We start from the raw sequence: 15,652 nt of genomic DNA, 5'->3' as shown, positions 1-15,652 counted from the left end.
AGTCCAGTTTGTTATATCTTGGCACCCCTGAGGGTTGTTATGGCTCTCCTTGGTGCAATAAGTTGTTCAGGATTCCATTAGCCCACTGGTCTGGGCTAATTCCTTTTGCCTGGAATAGGGGGATTCTATGCAAATGGTTAGTCCACAAGCTGTTCTGAATATATTCAGAGGGTCCAGCCTACCAGGCATCCTGGCCTTTGATGCCCCTAAACTGCATCTTTTGATGCATTTTTTTTGGCAGGCGGTTTGTAACATGGCCAGTGATCTGGAAAGAGATAAGTGGTGGATGGAGATGGATTTTTTCCCCCTATGGCTCTTTTCCCCTTTTTTACTTTTATTTTTTATGAATGCAGGAGAGTATATAGCAAGGGGCCTGACTTCCCTGATCAGGGGGGCATCATTTTCCTCTCATTTATGTGTCTTTGTGGCAGAGCCTTTGCTTTTGAAGTATAATCACAGTAATCTACTCCTGTGGTTTCCCATTGAAAGGATTTCCTCTCCATCATTCCCGGAGTGGAATCTCTGGCTCTTTGCAGCCAGAGTTTGGTGTTTCCCTGCCTCTTCCTTGGTGCCTGCAGACTGCTGATACTGGCTTTTCTGTCTTGCATTTAGTAGGGATTTTTCTGGCTTGAAATTGCTATTTTCCAATAAAACTGATCAGTGATGATTTAAGGCCCCTTCTCTGTTATGAGAGATTGTAAGATGGCATTTCATCTATAACTGCAAATCACAAATCTTTCACAGTGGTTTTAAATGTCAGAAGTGTGAGTTAGGTCTCTACTTACCTCCCATTCTGATATGAGCAGATGTTTAACTTGACATGAGACCAGAATAGTCAGATTATTTGAACTGAATATGTTTTAGTTTGCAAAGCTGCGTATTCTGTTGATTATAAACCTTTGGTGAAGGGAGGGGGTCGGAAACCTGATGTCTGAGAAGGGGAAAGGTCCTAATTTTATTTTTAGAATAAGAATTTCTTTGACTTGCATTTATTTTTGGTCTGCAAAGATTTCCTAAAGCTGATGGAGGAATCCTTGAAACCTGTATTAACTAGCCCCCTCTAAGTAACTGTCCTCCACTGGGAGTACAGGACCCTAGACGTGAGGGAGGAAAAGGTAACTTGCTTTTTATTTTTAGCCTTTTGTTTCTAAGCTGTGTTCGGGGATACCTTTGCAGTTTGAAAACCTCTCTGGTATACCATGGCACTTAAGATTCTTCTCAAAAGTGTGCGTGTTCTCCCTTGGCTGCCTGTTCTACCCTGCCCTCTTTTTTCTTTCAGTTCAGTCCATATTTTTTTTCTTCCCTCAAAGTCATAGCCTGGTTTAGGGTGTGCTCCTGGACCTATGGCTAGATGGTCTGATCTGGGCTTTCTCCCCGTAGCATCCCCTACCTACTTCTTACAGTAGGGCAGCCTAGGACATTGAAGTTACTGAGCCCTAGCTCTGCAGTTGGGGTCTGGCAGGGGGTCGAGGGGGATGACTTTGAAGGTAAAACACCCGATCTCTGGCTTCCTAGAACATAGTCTTGAGAGATGCAGTCAGTTAACTAGACAACTGAGTGCCAAATCTTACGATTCTGACAGAATTTACTATAGGAAATTTAGAAATGTGAGAGATCAGAGTGTGCTGAAGAATGGGAAGTGCCTTCATGTTGAGGGGTTGAGTTTCTGCCAGTGGAAGCCGTTGTGGACAGGAGGGCAGGGCAGGGTCCATTGTGCAGAGCTGGGCATGCCCCATGTGGGTGTGAGACTGAAAAATGTGTAGAACTGGAGCACACCGGAGGGCTTTAGAACCAGGCAGCAGCGCTATTTATCATTATTGATAATAGCTACTGTTCATTGGGATTTAAGTGGCACTGTGTGTAGTGTGTTATGTGCATTTTATTTTTTAAAGATTTATTTATTTATTTAGAGAGATTGTGGGGAGGGGCAGAGGGAGAGGGAGAGAATCCCAAGCAGACTCCCATCTGAGGGCAGAGTCCAACGCAGGGCTGGATCTCACAACCCTGAGATCATGACCTGAGCTGAACCCAAGAGTCAGATGCTTACCCAGCTGAGCCACCCAGGCGCTCCAAGTTATGTGCATTTTAGGTGAAAAACTTTTCACTGTTTAGATGGACTTACGATCAAGATCAGACAGTGATAGAGTTAGAATTTGAACCCAAGTCTATAGATTTACTACATTCTTTGCTCTTTCTGTGCAATACTGTATAGGATGTAGACAGGAATTTTGGAGTATTGGTGTGAACAGGGAAAGATGAAAATGATTTGGGAGCACTGCTCTAGAACTGTGCAGTCCAGTATGACAGTCACTAGCTACATGTGGTTATTTGAATTAAAAGGAAATAAAAATAATTTTGTCCCAGGGCATCTTGGTGGCTCAGTCAGTTAAGTGTCTGCCTTTGGCTTGGGTCTTAATCCCAGGATCCTGGGATCAAGCCCAGCATTGGGCTCCCTGCTCATATGGAGTCTGCTTCTTCCTCTCCCTCTATACCCCCCCCCCCGTTGGGCTCTAGCTGGCTCTTTCTCACTCTCAAATGAATAAATAAAAAAATCTTTAAAAAAAATAATTCAGTTCCTCAGTCACACTAGCCATATTTCAAGTACCTAATAGTCACATGTCACAGAAAATTTTATTGGACAGCGTGTCTCTAGATCTCACTTAGTAATAATACACATGAGGATCATCCAAGGATCTTAAGGGGTGGAGGGGGTCAGGGAGCCCAAGCCCTTCCAGACTCCCTAAATTGGAATCTATGGGGAGAGACCCAGGCATTTGTGCAGCTTCACAGACAATTCTGACCTGTAGCCCTGGTTGATAGCTACTGCTCTAGAAGCTCCACAGTAACCATGGTAATGACTGCCCCTCTTGTGTTGTGGGGCCACCTGGATTGACAGAGATACCTAGAGTGGGCTGGTCTTTCTGTTGAGCAAATGTAGTCTCTTCACCTGGGGGCCACATGGACAGCAGCCGCAGTTGGGGATGAACTGAGGATCTGGTCGTTGTATGTGGCATAATGTGGCTGTGTAAGCCCCTGAGCTCTTTATGGGAGAGACTGGTGATGTTTTCGCTTCATTGCCAGGTGTACCTGGGGAAGACCACATGCTATTTATTACTTACTAGTCCAGTTGTTGTTAAATTTGAATTTCCTAAATAGTCCCAAAAGAATTCATGTAGCTCCAGAATTAATGACTGAGATTTTATTGGAGCTTCTGATACAGAGGCAGGACTTGGGCAAAAATTTGGTAGGTATGATCGTTGGAAACAGCACTTTAATAATATTGACATGTAGTAGTGATTTGGGATACAGTTTTACTGTGGTTCACTGCAGTTTAGAAACTTGAAGGGTGCTTCCATCCTCACTGTTAACCCTTTTAGCTGAGACTTTGCTGCAGCTTAAGAATTTTGCCTCTCTTTTTTTCCTTTTGGTGTTTAGAAGGATAGTTTCTGTGGCTTTTTGTCTTATCCATTTTCCTCATGACAGCTCAACTTTCCTTCTGTCATAAAACACTTAGGTAGTACTCTGCCCCCCAAAAAAGACATGTACAGAGAACCAGTTATCTGAATGTGCCTCCCTCCACTTATCTTAGAGGGCGTTTATTGTTTTTTAAGGTCTTATCCACCTTTAATTATAGAATATTAATTACAGAAAAGCAGAACAGGAAGGGACCCTAGGTGTAATCTAGACCAGTGGTTCTTAACAGTGTGGCCCCTGGACCAGCAGCATCAACACCACTGGGAAATTATTACAAGTGCATAGCCTAGGACCAACCCTGAACCTATAGAATCAGACACCCTGGGGGTGGGTCTCATCAGTCTGTGTTTTAAAAAGCCCTCTAGGTGATTTTGATGCATGCTAAAGTTTGAGAACCACTGAACTCCTTAATTTGAGAGCTAATGATATTCAGGCCCAGAGCATTAATATCTATTCCCCATTCCCAATTTAAGATTCAGTTTTCAAGTTTTGTGTCAAGTCCAGGCCTACTCTTCAACTCGGGTGTATCTACTTAAAGTGTTTAGAGATGACATCCCCTCCACCCCCAGCCAATCAGTATAGGTAGGCATCTCTGGCTGGAAAACATGCTGGGCTCTGTCCTATATAGCTCCAGTAGGATAGAGTTATGTCAGAAAGTGAATGAGCTGATTGAACCTGTTGTCCCACAAAGAGCTGAAAAGAAAGCTATGTTTGTAACCAAATACTTGTGAATTATACTTTGAGCTTCCATTATTGGTGTACCTTTATATCCTGTCCTATAAGGAGACAAAAGTTCTATCCTCCTTACACATTCAAACTCTTAAATATTAAAGGAGGTGAACTTTTCAGTTGAGATGCCCAAGGCTCTAAATTCAGAGTCAACAACTCTAACTTAGCCATGTTACCCATCTAGAAGCATAAATTTAAGTGCTTGTGCCATAGTGTAAATAAACTACAGATACGCAAGAAAAAAGATTCCATCATTTAAAGAATGGAAGCATCTAGATGCTTATGTATTTGAATCCCCAACCACAGAAGCATTAGTTTTGGTGGTGTTGAACAGATCATGGCAGAGTAGAGCAGCACCATCCTTTTCCAGCTGAAGGGCCTTTGTTCTGATTTTCTGTACCAGAGTGTACATGTATTCCTTGCTCCACACCTAGCCTGTCCCTTGCGTCTCAAGGAGTACCGCACTTACAAAGTAGTACATAGCTTTCGTAGTGGTAATTCCCTTTCGCATATGGTAAAATCAAGGTTATGAGGAAGGTTAAATGACTTGCCCAAGAATTACTGGGTCTGTACCACTACTTTTTCACAATAACTGTTCTCCTGTGTGGCATACAGACCTGTACACTTGGGTTTATGTACATATATTGGCCAGTGGTGACTAAAGCTTTAGGTTAATAAAATGCTTTTTATTTTGTAGCCATCCAGTCCAATGGATCAGATGGGCAAGATGAGACCTCAGCCATATGGCGGGACTAACCCATACTCGCAACAACAGGGACCTTCATCAGGACCGCAGCAAGGACATGGGTACCCAGGGCAGCCATATGGGTCCCAGACCCCACAGCGGTACCCGATGGCCATGCAGGGCCGGGCGCAGAGTGCCATGGGCGGCCTCTCTTATGCACAGCAGGTAGATGGTGACTCCAATTACCTTGACCCTTGTTGCTGTCCGTGATCTGGTCTTGAACTGTAGAATCAGAATGAGTCTTTGGCATGTAAACCTCTCTAAAGGAGCATAGGCCAGTGGGCTCAGTTGTCTGCAGTATGCTGCTTACAAGGCCAAGGTTGTGGGCATCATCTCACATGTACTCGAAGAACTGTTCCCTGGCCACAGGCTGTACATATCTGTGTCCTTTAACCTGGCTGAGATCGTGTAGATCACTACATGAGTAGTGATCTCTGAAGGAGGCGGGGGAGAAGGCAGGGGTCGGGCACCTATCCACTGCAACCAGGAATAGCCCCTTGTGCCATGTGCCCTGGGGATGGAACAGGCCCTTCTTGTTTCCCAAGGCGTTCGACATATAGCTGTCTGATTTAAAATGAAAGATTAGGAGGGACTGGGAATAGAAGAAAAGGGGAAGATTGAATGGTAGTGATGCTAACAGTGCTGTTATAAATGTTAAGATTTCCTTCATCTCCTTTGTCTGGCCATCTGCACCACTATCTCTTTATTGTCATTTTTTGTTTTGACAGCATTTTCTATCATTTATATTTGAGTAATACTCATACTGAAAATGGTGATGGACAGAATATAAAACCTAACTTCTAAGACTTTAAAGCAAAGTATGCCCTTAAATATGGAAAATAGGATACTGTCACTCTGGGGTTTTTTTTTTCCCCCTCCAGTGAGCAGATGGGGGAGAGATGGGTGGATATTACTGGGTTGGTTGTTTTTGTTTTTGCCTACTTACCAGATGTACCCCCAGTGCCTAGAACTGAGCCTGGTACAAGTGAGCAAGTAGGCTTTTAGATATTTTTTTGAATGAAGACAGAATGAAAAAGAGAACCGGAGTAGCTTAGCGATTTGCACACTGTCTGGGTTACTAAACCCTTCGTTTTTAGTCGGCTGAGCCAGGCTGCTGTTGACTATTCGTTGTGGCTAGGATACAGATTCCTAGCACTTACAAAAACAGTCTAGGCCACGATAAAGAGGAGGTTCACTGGTGAAAACGGCTGCTCTCGAACTCTTGTAAGTTGCCCAGATATTAAACGGTATAAATTTTCTGTGGATGAATGCAGTCCACTTGTAAACGAACCAACTAGTAACCCAGCTGGGCTGTCTGTCCTGGCTCAGTTCAGAGAGGGATGATAGGAAAAATCATGGGCCTTCTAAGTGGCAGGCTTGGCTTGCCTGCTTTCTATACCCATCCTCAGACTGTAGTTTCTGACAGAATACCTTTCTTAATCCAGAAGAGTCTGTGCTAAAAGTATCCTTTCCTTTCCTACAGATTCCTCCTTATGGACAACAAGGCCCCAGTGGGTATGGTCAACAGGGCCAGACTCCATATTACAACCAGCAAAGTCCTCACCCCCAGCAGCAGCAGCCGCCCTACTCCCAGCAGCCACCATCCCAGAACCCTCACGCCCAGCCTTCCTATCAGCAGCAGCCGCAGTCTCAGCCACCACAGCTCCAGGCTTCTCAGCCTCCCTATTCCCAGCAGCCATCCCAGCCTCCACATCAGCAGTCCCCGACTCCATACCCCTCCCAGCAGTCCACCACCCAACAGCACCCCCAGAGCCAGCCCCCGTACTCACAGCCGCAGGCACAGTCTCCCTACCAGCAGCAGCAACCTCAGCAGCCAGCCTCCTCGACGCTCTCCCAGCAGGCTGCGTACCCTCAGCCCCAGTCTCAGCAGTCACAGCAAACTGCCTATTCCCAGCAGCGCTTCCCTCCACCACAGGTAAGGTGCCCCTGCCTCTCGCCCTTCCCTGCATGTGACCACAGACAGCTTGGGGCTTGGTGTCAGGAGAACTTTGCCATACAAATTGGTTCTCTAATGTGCACTTAAAAACCAATTAAACTCTGGGTAAACATGCTAACTGGATTGATTGAACTAATAAAGGCATAACCTTCTTAACTGCATAAAAACCCGTGGCTCTTCTAAGTGATGAAGAAATAGGGCAATGGAAAGATGCATAGATCCGATAAGAAATTAAAGATAATGGGACTGGTTTTGTTTTTGTGTTTTATAAACTAGCATTCAGAACTTGAGCATCCAACTGAGTTTGGTGTTCTCAAAAAGTTTCTTTGGGAGGCTGTACTGTACGTTCATTCCAGCTGCCATTACATTCTGCTATTGCTCAAAATATTTTGGACCCCTTCGTTTGAAATTGCCATCAGTGCTGACATCACATTCTTTGGAATATTCTCAGTGGTGGCAAGTCCTTTCATTTGTTGAAGGTGGACTTGATTTTAGGAAATAGCTAAAAATCATTTGTAGCCATGTCTGTGAACAAGGTAGGTGATAAAGCCTAAAAATAACAATTTGGGCTTTATTCTTTGAAGAGCACAAAAGAGGAGAAATGACCGAGTGTTGACAGGTCCACTAAAGATTCTGTGCATTGGTGGCATTATTCAATAAATAACTCATCCCCAGGTAATACCTTTGGAGGAAGCAATACTCAGTTTAATGCAGAGGTTCTAGCATGAGGTTTTTTTTGTTTTTTTTTTTTTAATTAATTGGTTTCCTTACTTGATAGATTAAAAAAACTTGTAGGTAGTCATACTTTAGCATTTAACCCCAAGGAATAGCTGTCTGTGGCGATAAATGGTCAGCAGTGCTGTTCAGAGTCTTAAATCCACTGTTGACATTCTTTCCTCTTTTTTCTTTTTAATTAAACAACTTTAAGTTTTTATTTTACTTCCAGTTAACGTACAATGTCATATTAGTTTCAGGTCTACAGTATAGTGATCCAACCCTTCTGTACGCCACCTGGTGCTCATTGACCTACTTGTCTTAAGAGCCACACCTTGTATTTTTCTGCCTTCAGATAATATTGTGGGCCGTTGGGCGGTTTTGCTCCCACCTGCCCTCTGTGAGACAGTCCTGTAGCCCTTTCACCATGAAGCAAGCTTGCCTGGTTTACCAATACCGGGCCTTCACAGCATTTGTTTTTCTTATTTTAGGAGTTATCTCAAGATTCATTTGGGTCTCAGGCATCCTCAGCCCCCTCAATGACCTCCAGTAAGGGAGGGCAAGAAGATATGAACCTGAGTCTTCAGTCAAGACCCTCAAGCTTGCCTGTGAGTATTCTTGCCAACCTCTAAAAGATGATGGGACAGAGAGGAAAGCAAAGAAAACTGGTTTCTGGTGGATGTTTTGGTGGTATGACCTAAATAAACAATGAGCTATTCCTTGAATTCAGGTTGAAAATTCTAAATAGGAATTTATGGACTGACCTTGTGGAATGTCTGTTTTGGCTGGCTGCCTGGGGAATAGGTTTGGTGATCGCTATTTAGAGTTTTTTTGGTTTTGCGTTTTGTTTTTTAAATCTTGGGCTCTGAGGCATGGACCAGGTAAGGGACAGAGAAGATGAAGGTATTGTAAGCACTGTCTGCTCTCCATCAAAGTTGAGGGAAGTTTCAGGGTTGTTTTGACCTTATTTTCGAGGGTTTAATTTTTAAGTTTTCGTCTTAGTATTTAGCTAGGAGGTACACCGATCTGGGGTGCATCCAGCATGGATTGTCCCATCGAGCACGGGCTGAGTCAGAGCAGTTTTTCTGGTGGTTGTGTGTGAATAGGTGCTTTGGTCTAGTAGAGTGCCTGGTGCCCTGATGCTTGATTGCTGTTTATGGATGGACTGACTGTATCCTGAGAAAGGCAGTACACTCTGCTGATGAAGAGCTTGGGCTCTAGAGCCAGAATTCCTGGGTCTGCGTTTTGACTCAGCCACCAACTCCGTAGCCTTGGGCAAGTCGCTTAACCTTCCCCTGCCTTCGTTTTTGCATCTGTAAAATGAACCTAAAAGTACCCACTTCATGGAGTGGTTATTAACATGAGATAGGTTAAAATAGAGCGCTCATGCATTGTGGGCACTCCATAAAGGTCAGAGATTCCCATTATCATCTCAGAGGGCAGAGGGACTCTACTTGATACCTGAGAGACAGCACCAACTAGTTAATAGTAGACTGGTTTTAGGAACATTTACACCTAGTCTTAGCTCTGGGTACTATATGTGGGCAAGTCACACAGACTCTGAAAATTAATCTGCTGGGCACGGGATTAAAATAGGCTGCTCTAAAGTCTAGTAAGACCATTGGTAGCAAACCCTCCATTACAAATCCTGCTTCAGTTAGTAAATAGACATGTTTGGCTGAGTTTCTAGATAAAAAAGTCTTTTGAAATTTTGATTCTACTCCGATTTGAAGTCTACCTCTTCAGTTATTCTGACTTGGGAGAAAATGGTCTCTGGATCTCTAAGGAATAGTTAGGAGGCAGGAACTCTCTTCATCATGAAGCCTCTCCTGGCTTCCCCTGAATATCTCTGAGCCATAATCTGCATAGGGCAAGGTCCCCAGAGTCCCTCAGTACCCGTTGTGCAGGCATCCCAGGCCAGGATGAATAGCCACTGTCAGATGGGACCCCTGAGACTGTTGACTTTCTCAGTTGAGGAATTGGGCGAGGTTGTGTCTGAATAAGGCAGTCCCTCTTTGTTCCCTTTTCATTAACGACTGTTGCAATCCTTTTCTGCATCCCAAACTTCACTGGAATGTGTTTTTTAACCTGATTCAGTCAGAAATGTGTAACTACTCCCTCATCATCTGTGGTCTGTAGCTAAATCTGGGTGAGGTGCTACTGTGGCAAGAAACCAAAGTGTTTGCCAGTGTTTTAAGTTGCTCCCCATCAGAAAGTTTCTGCTTGCTCCTAGTAATCTTCCAGCGGAACTGTATTTGTTATTTTTCAGTCCTGAGAAGCCTAGCCTATAAACACATCTCATGTCTTCTAAGGGTTGAGAGCCTTGTACCGTCAAATCCAGAGTTTCTGATTTGACCCGCTGAAGCGAAGACAGCGGCAGCTCGTGGGCCCAGGGGAGGGTTGTTCCTGGGCAGCCTATCGCAAGGAGCATTCCCAAGCTCAGGCTTCTGCTATAGATTCGTCCAAATGGGTCATTTACTCTGTGGTAGAAGCTCTACGTGGGAGGTGAGCTGGCTGGGTTATTGGCATCTTGTTTGTTGAATTGCTTTTTATCCCTCTGCTATTTGGACTAAGAAACAAAAGGTGGTTATTCTTTGAAATTTTGGTTTGATGCCAGGTTTGCCTAGCCAGGCTGGGAAATGGTCACATTTGAAGAACGGAGAAGTCGAGATTCCCTAGAAGGGACCCACTCTTTTCTGAAGCAGTTGTGTCAAGGGATCCCCAGATTTGCGGTGGATTCTTTCACTCAGCAGATGTTTATGGGGCACCTCTTTGTGTTTGGCCCCAGAACAAAAGCTAGGCTGACTGGACGGCCTCTCCAGTTTTCCACATCCTCCTCTTTGCTCATTCACCTTCCCCACTTAGCCCTAAAGGCCTTATGATTGTGACCCTTGATTTAAAGACTCATTATAGTTTTTGATCCTGATTATTACAAAAATTAGATTTTGAGGAGTTTTTGCTCAGCTATTAATGCCAAACCATTTAGCTGCTATTATCCTGATTATGTTATCCCTCTGTTTAAAACCTCTCAATTATTTTTCATTAATCTTAGAATAAAATCCAAAATCCTTAATATTACGTAGGCTGCCCCCCGCTTCTGATTTCGGTCTGGAATGAGGCCTGAGACTTTGCGTTTCTAACAAATTCCTTGATGCTGCTGATGCTGGTAGGCCAGGGATGGCGCTTTGAGAACCTCTACTTCATCCTTCTTTGCCCTTTGCCTTGTTATCGACTTTGTCTCAGTTTTGTAAGGCCCCGTGCTTTTTTCTGCTTCTAGACCTCTGCACAGACCCTTCCCTTTGCCTAATACACATTTCTTCCTAACTCCTTGTTCATATTTCAATAATCTTGTTCAAGATTATTTCCTCAGAAAACTCCTTCCAGGGGCGCCTGGGTGGCACAGCGGTTAAGCGTCTGCCTTCGGCTCAGGGCGTGATCCTGGCGTTGTGGGATCGAGCCCCACATCAGGCTCTTCCGCTATGAGCCTGCTTCTTCCTCTCCCACTCCCCCTGCTTGTGTTCCCTCTCTCGCTGGCTGTCTCTATCTCTGTCAAATAAATAAATAAAATCTTTTAAAAAAAAAAAAAAACTCCTTCCTAATCAAATGTCAAAACAGCTTAAATAGCTTCTATGGTGCCCTCACTGAATAAAGTCAGTTTTTATTTTTAAAAAAATGCAATATTTAAGACCTATTAAAAGGTATAAAGAATGATTCAGTGCCAGAGGACCCATCTTTAGAAATCAAACCTTGCTAACATAGGTAAAAGCACCTTATACAGCCCTCTGGGATCACTTCCCCATCCGTATACCAGGAGAAACACTATCCTATATCTGAGGTTTCTTTGCTTTATGTCAGCAGAGCAATTTGCTCATACCTCTACACTTGGGTCTCTTCCACTTGATGGTAAGCTTCTGGAGGGCAGGCACTGTGTTACTGACCTGTGTGCCCCTAACATCTATCACGTGAAGTACCAGACCAGTGGTAATCTACCTTGGTTGCACGTTAGCATTACCTGGGGAGCAGATGATCTTAAAAACCAATGACTGGGGTTCACAGAGTTCTGAATTGTTTGGGGTTGATGGGGCTTGGGCTTTGCTGTGGTTAGAAGCTGCCCCTGATGATTCTGATTTGTAGCCCTGGTAGAGATCCACTAATCCAAACTGTTTTTTGTCAGTATTTATCTCAAGCGTAATTTTAATTACATATTTAACACAAGCTCAGTGAGGGCTGACTGTCTCTGTCTTGCTCATGGCCACCATAGTGCCTGGCACAAAGTAGGCTCCAGTTCAGTGAACAAATGAACCTGAGCAGTATTTATTACAGTGTTCACTCAGAAAGTGTACGTCTGACAGGGGACAGCTTGACCATATTGTAAGATTGTTGTTTTCACTGCGAGGGCAAGGCAGGATCACAGCCTGTTAGGGGAAGGCCTAAACTCCATTTTAGAGGATGGATTAATTTATTTGTGCTTCCTGACAGTGACCTTAGGAAGAAGTGAGGTTAGGGTTTGTCATCTATCTTGTAAAATAGCTACTACTTCACCTTATGGTAAGAAGGTTCTTGTAAGGGATGGGTAAGCAAACCTCTAGATGTTTCATTAAGTCTTTAATTTCCTTTAGTTTGGGCTAAATCTTTAAGGGTCTTTATCTGAAAATTGGTATCTGACTTTTGATTATAATCATTTCTGGGAATGACTTGGAGTTGCATCTTTAAAAGCTTCTGTTTAAGTGATTCATTCAAGTGTATGTGGTTTCCCTAGAATAATGAATGCTTCCCAATTTTTTTCTTACTGAGGCGCATTTGTAAATTTACATTATAGTCTGAAAGTGTACTTGGGATAGAGTTTCCATTCAGTGGTGGAAAATAGATCAGGATTGAAAGCCCAGATCTGGAAAGGTTAACTAGATCAATGCTTCTCAAACTTTAGCATGCACTGAGAATCATCTGGAGATTAATTAAAACACAGATTACTGACCTACCCAGAGAGATTCTGATTCAGTGGGTGTAAGGGTGGAAGCTACGAATTTGCATTTCTAGCATGCTCTCAGGTGGTGCTAAAGTTCTAAAAACCATACTTGAATAACTGAGCTTAGGTAGTAGTAGTCCTTTGAAAAGGGAAGAAAAAAATCACAAGACTAGGAAGCCACGGTGGTAATTAAATAACAGTGGTGACTTACACTGTAGTTTGACTCTTGGTGATCTGGAGGGAAGGCCGTGGCTTGAAAATAGTGGAAAGAAAAGAGACTTGGGAGAAACAGACTGCCTGCAGCCGCGGCCTCAGTGCAGTCTATTCCTGGGGGTAGAGCAGCCTTTGACTGCAGTACCACCCTGGAAGTTTTCCATGTGGCGCTCACTGGATCCCTTCCAGAAGTTGGTCACCAAATCCCAGTCTACCTCAGAAATGGCTTTTTGAATCTGGTTTCCCCTGTCCTACCCGTTGCCTTTTTTTTTTTTTTTTTTTAAGGCCCCTACCTCCCACCTAGTGTCTTACCCCTGGCCGTTCTGTTTCTTTTCCCTCCAAGTCTGTCCTCATCATAATCATCAGAGTACTCATCTTAAAAAATCAAATCTGGGGGCGCCTGGGTGGTTTAGTCAGGTTAAGTGTCCGACTCTTGGTTTCGGCTCAGGTCATGATCTCAGGGTCCTGGGATTGAGCCCTCCATCGTTGTCAGGTTCCCTGCTCAGTGGGGAGTCTGCTTATGTCTCTCTCTCTTTCTCTGACTCTCAGATAAATAAATATATCTTTTTAAAAAAAATCTGGCAAGTTAACATTACTGCTTTAAAAAAACCTCTGGCTACCTGTTGCCTATGGGTTTAAGCCCAAGTATGACACAAGTTCTTTTGTGATCTGGAGGATAAGGATATTTAAAAAAAAAAAAGTGGCTACGTTTCCTGTCCCTCGAGTAAAAGCTAGTACACTGTTTGCTGTGGGTATTCTATAGAAGGCAGACAGGCATTAGACAAGGGTTAGGCCTTGATGACTTCTGAGGTAGCCTGTGATTTGAATATGACATGGTTGCTGCCCTCAAATATTCTTCTTTGTTTCGTTAGTAAAACAGATAGAAGAATGTATGCCTGAATGTTACAATGGGTGCTTTCCTAGTTTGGTCAAGTCAGTGATCATTTGTGTCTAAATAGTTGAGGGAAAACATGGCAGAAGTTTAGAATGACCTAGACATGGATATACTTGGGTGGTTGGAAAGGAAAAGTACAGCATGAGCAGTGGCCAGGTGGGGGTGGGGTATAGTATATGTGATACTGGGGGACTGGTCAGGATCAGGCTTCTAGGGGGTAGGGAGTAACAGGAAGGAAAACTAGATTACAGGGGTTAAGGCCCTGGTGGGCCAAGTAAGCCATTTTAGTTTGATCTTAGAGGCCTACAGATACGCTATTAGAGCAGTAACATGATAAAACTAATGTTATAAAAAATAATCCATTCATGTGTAGTGTGGTGAGACAAGGGGAAAGTCTGGAAGCAAGGGGAGAAGTTAAACTGTTGAAATAATTCTGGCGAGAAGTGTGGAGTTGTACCCCTCTGTCTTGTTTGCATAGCCAACTAGTCCCAGTTCTGAGCTGTGCAGGAAATATTCTGCAGAACTGAGAGAAAGTGAGTAGAAAATTTAATGATCTTCAAGGGGGGTGGGGAGAAAGATCTCATTGACAGAAATAGAAAGGTTAATAGGAAAACTCATTTTGGGGGAAAAGCTAAGTTCCATGTAGTGAGATGTTTAAAAACAAATGCTTAGCTGCTAGTTGGAAACAGGAGACTGCAACTTGGATAAGAGTTGATTGAGTCTGGGTCGAGTCCAAGAGCAGTCTGTGGAGTGATTCACAGTTAAACCTCGGAATGAAGGAGGCCTCCCAGGCCATGGCTTATGGAGGGAGGAGCCAGTGGGAGCCCTGGACAGTGCCTGTGGTCATCAGGTAGAAGCGCCCAGCAGATAGCTGGTGAGCTTGGAGGAGGACTAGGATTGTGTCCTGTTTATGGAAGCCCAGGGTGGCGGGAGAGGGGGAGGGATGGTCCACATCACATTTATATTTCAAAGAATATAAAGTTGGATTTGTCAGGAAGCAGGTTATGGGGTTCCTTTTTACATGTGGAGAGGATCTGATTTCTGAGGTCTGGAGGAAAGGAACAAGGGAAAGGTGTAAAGGTAAAGAGCATTCCTGAAAGGCATTGAAGGGAAGGGGCAGCTGAATCAGCCCAAATTCCTCTGCTTCACCTGAAGACCCGCATGTGTATAAGGCAGATAGAAGGGTGAAGATGCTGGCAGAATATTAGGAGGGTATAAACAGACTTATCTCTCAGGAGTTGTGAAAGAAAGGAATCAAGGGCACTCACTGGGTTGGCTCACAAAGGACACTGTACCCTTGACTGGAAAAGTCTTAGAGGCTGCTGTTGAAGAGCTGGATCACACTTGTTTCTTCTGGTTAGGTGGTGGTGGAGGTTATTGCTGCTGGGAATGAGGTAGAGAATAGGATTAGGATTTTTAATGTCTATTAAATTATCTACAGATTTTTTTTTTAATCATTTGGGTTTCTAAGTCCTTCTTTAGATTTCACATAGTAACACTGTAGCTATTAGCACTCATGTTTTACTACTCTGATGTTCTCAGACCCCAGGAGCTTGGGTTACAGTGATCTGGAAAGAGGAAATGGGAGGGAACTATGTTGTTCCCATAGAATCCAGATCTTAAGAGGGCAGGAGAGAGGCCAGGAACGGAGCTTACAGGCAACACCAGTCCTCCTAGAAGAGCAGGAATTGAAATGTACTGAGCAACCACTCCTTTTTTATATTAGAAGAAACTAAGGGTCAGAACCAGGATTTGAATCCAGCTGTCTCTGCTACTTCAGGTGGAATATTTCCTCTAGCATCCCACCCAGCAGAAGAAAGACAATCTGATCCTCTCTTCAAGTTCAGCCAAAAGCCTCAACCCCTTTGCCATTTAATATTTACTGGTCTTGTCCTGAAAGGATTTCCATTTCTTTCGTTTTCCCAGGCCTTCTTGTCGCGGAGGCACAGATGAGTTGTG

The 15,652-nt window shown here is 43.9% G+C and overlaps 1 protein-coding gene across 2 annotated transcripts in view; it reads left to right on the top strand.

The window, feature by feature from the left end:
* ARID1A (AT-rich interaction domain 1A) overlaps positions 1-15,652 on the top strand; it is a 67,561-nt gene that overhangs the window by 20,522 nt on the left and 31,387 nt on the right. For both annotated transcript variants that reach the window (XM_045782688.2, XM_045782689.2), the window contains exons 2-4: positions 4,901-5,113; positions 6,432-6,884; positions 8,111-8,227. In XM_045782688.2, the coding sequence (XP_045638644.1) occupies positions 4,901-5,113; positions 6,432-6,884; positions 8,111-8,227 (783 nt within the window). The remainder of the gene's footprint in view (positions 1-4,900; positions 5,114-6,431; positions 6,885-8,110; positions 8,228-15,652) is intronic.

The sequence above is a fragment of the Ursus americanus genome, chromosome 33, assembly GCF_024610735.1.
Source record: "Ursus americanus isolate L20-20 chromosome 33, mUrsAme1.1.p, whole genome shotgun sequence".
Classification (NCBI taxonomy): Eukaryota; Metazoa; Chordata; class Mammalia; order Carnivora; family Ursidae; genus Ursus; species Ursus americanus.
This window is presented reverse-complemented; position numbering and strand designations above follow the sequence as displayed.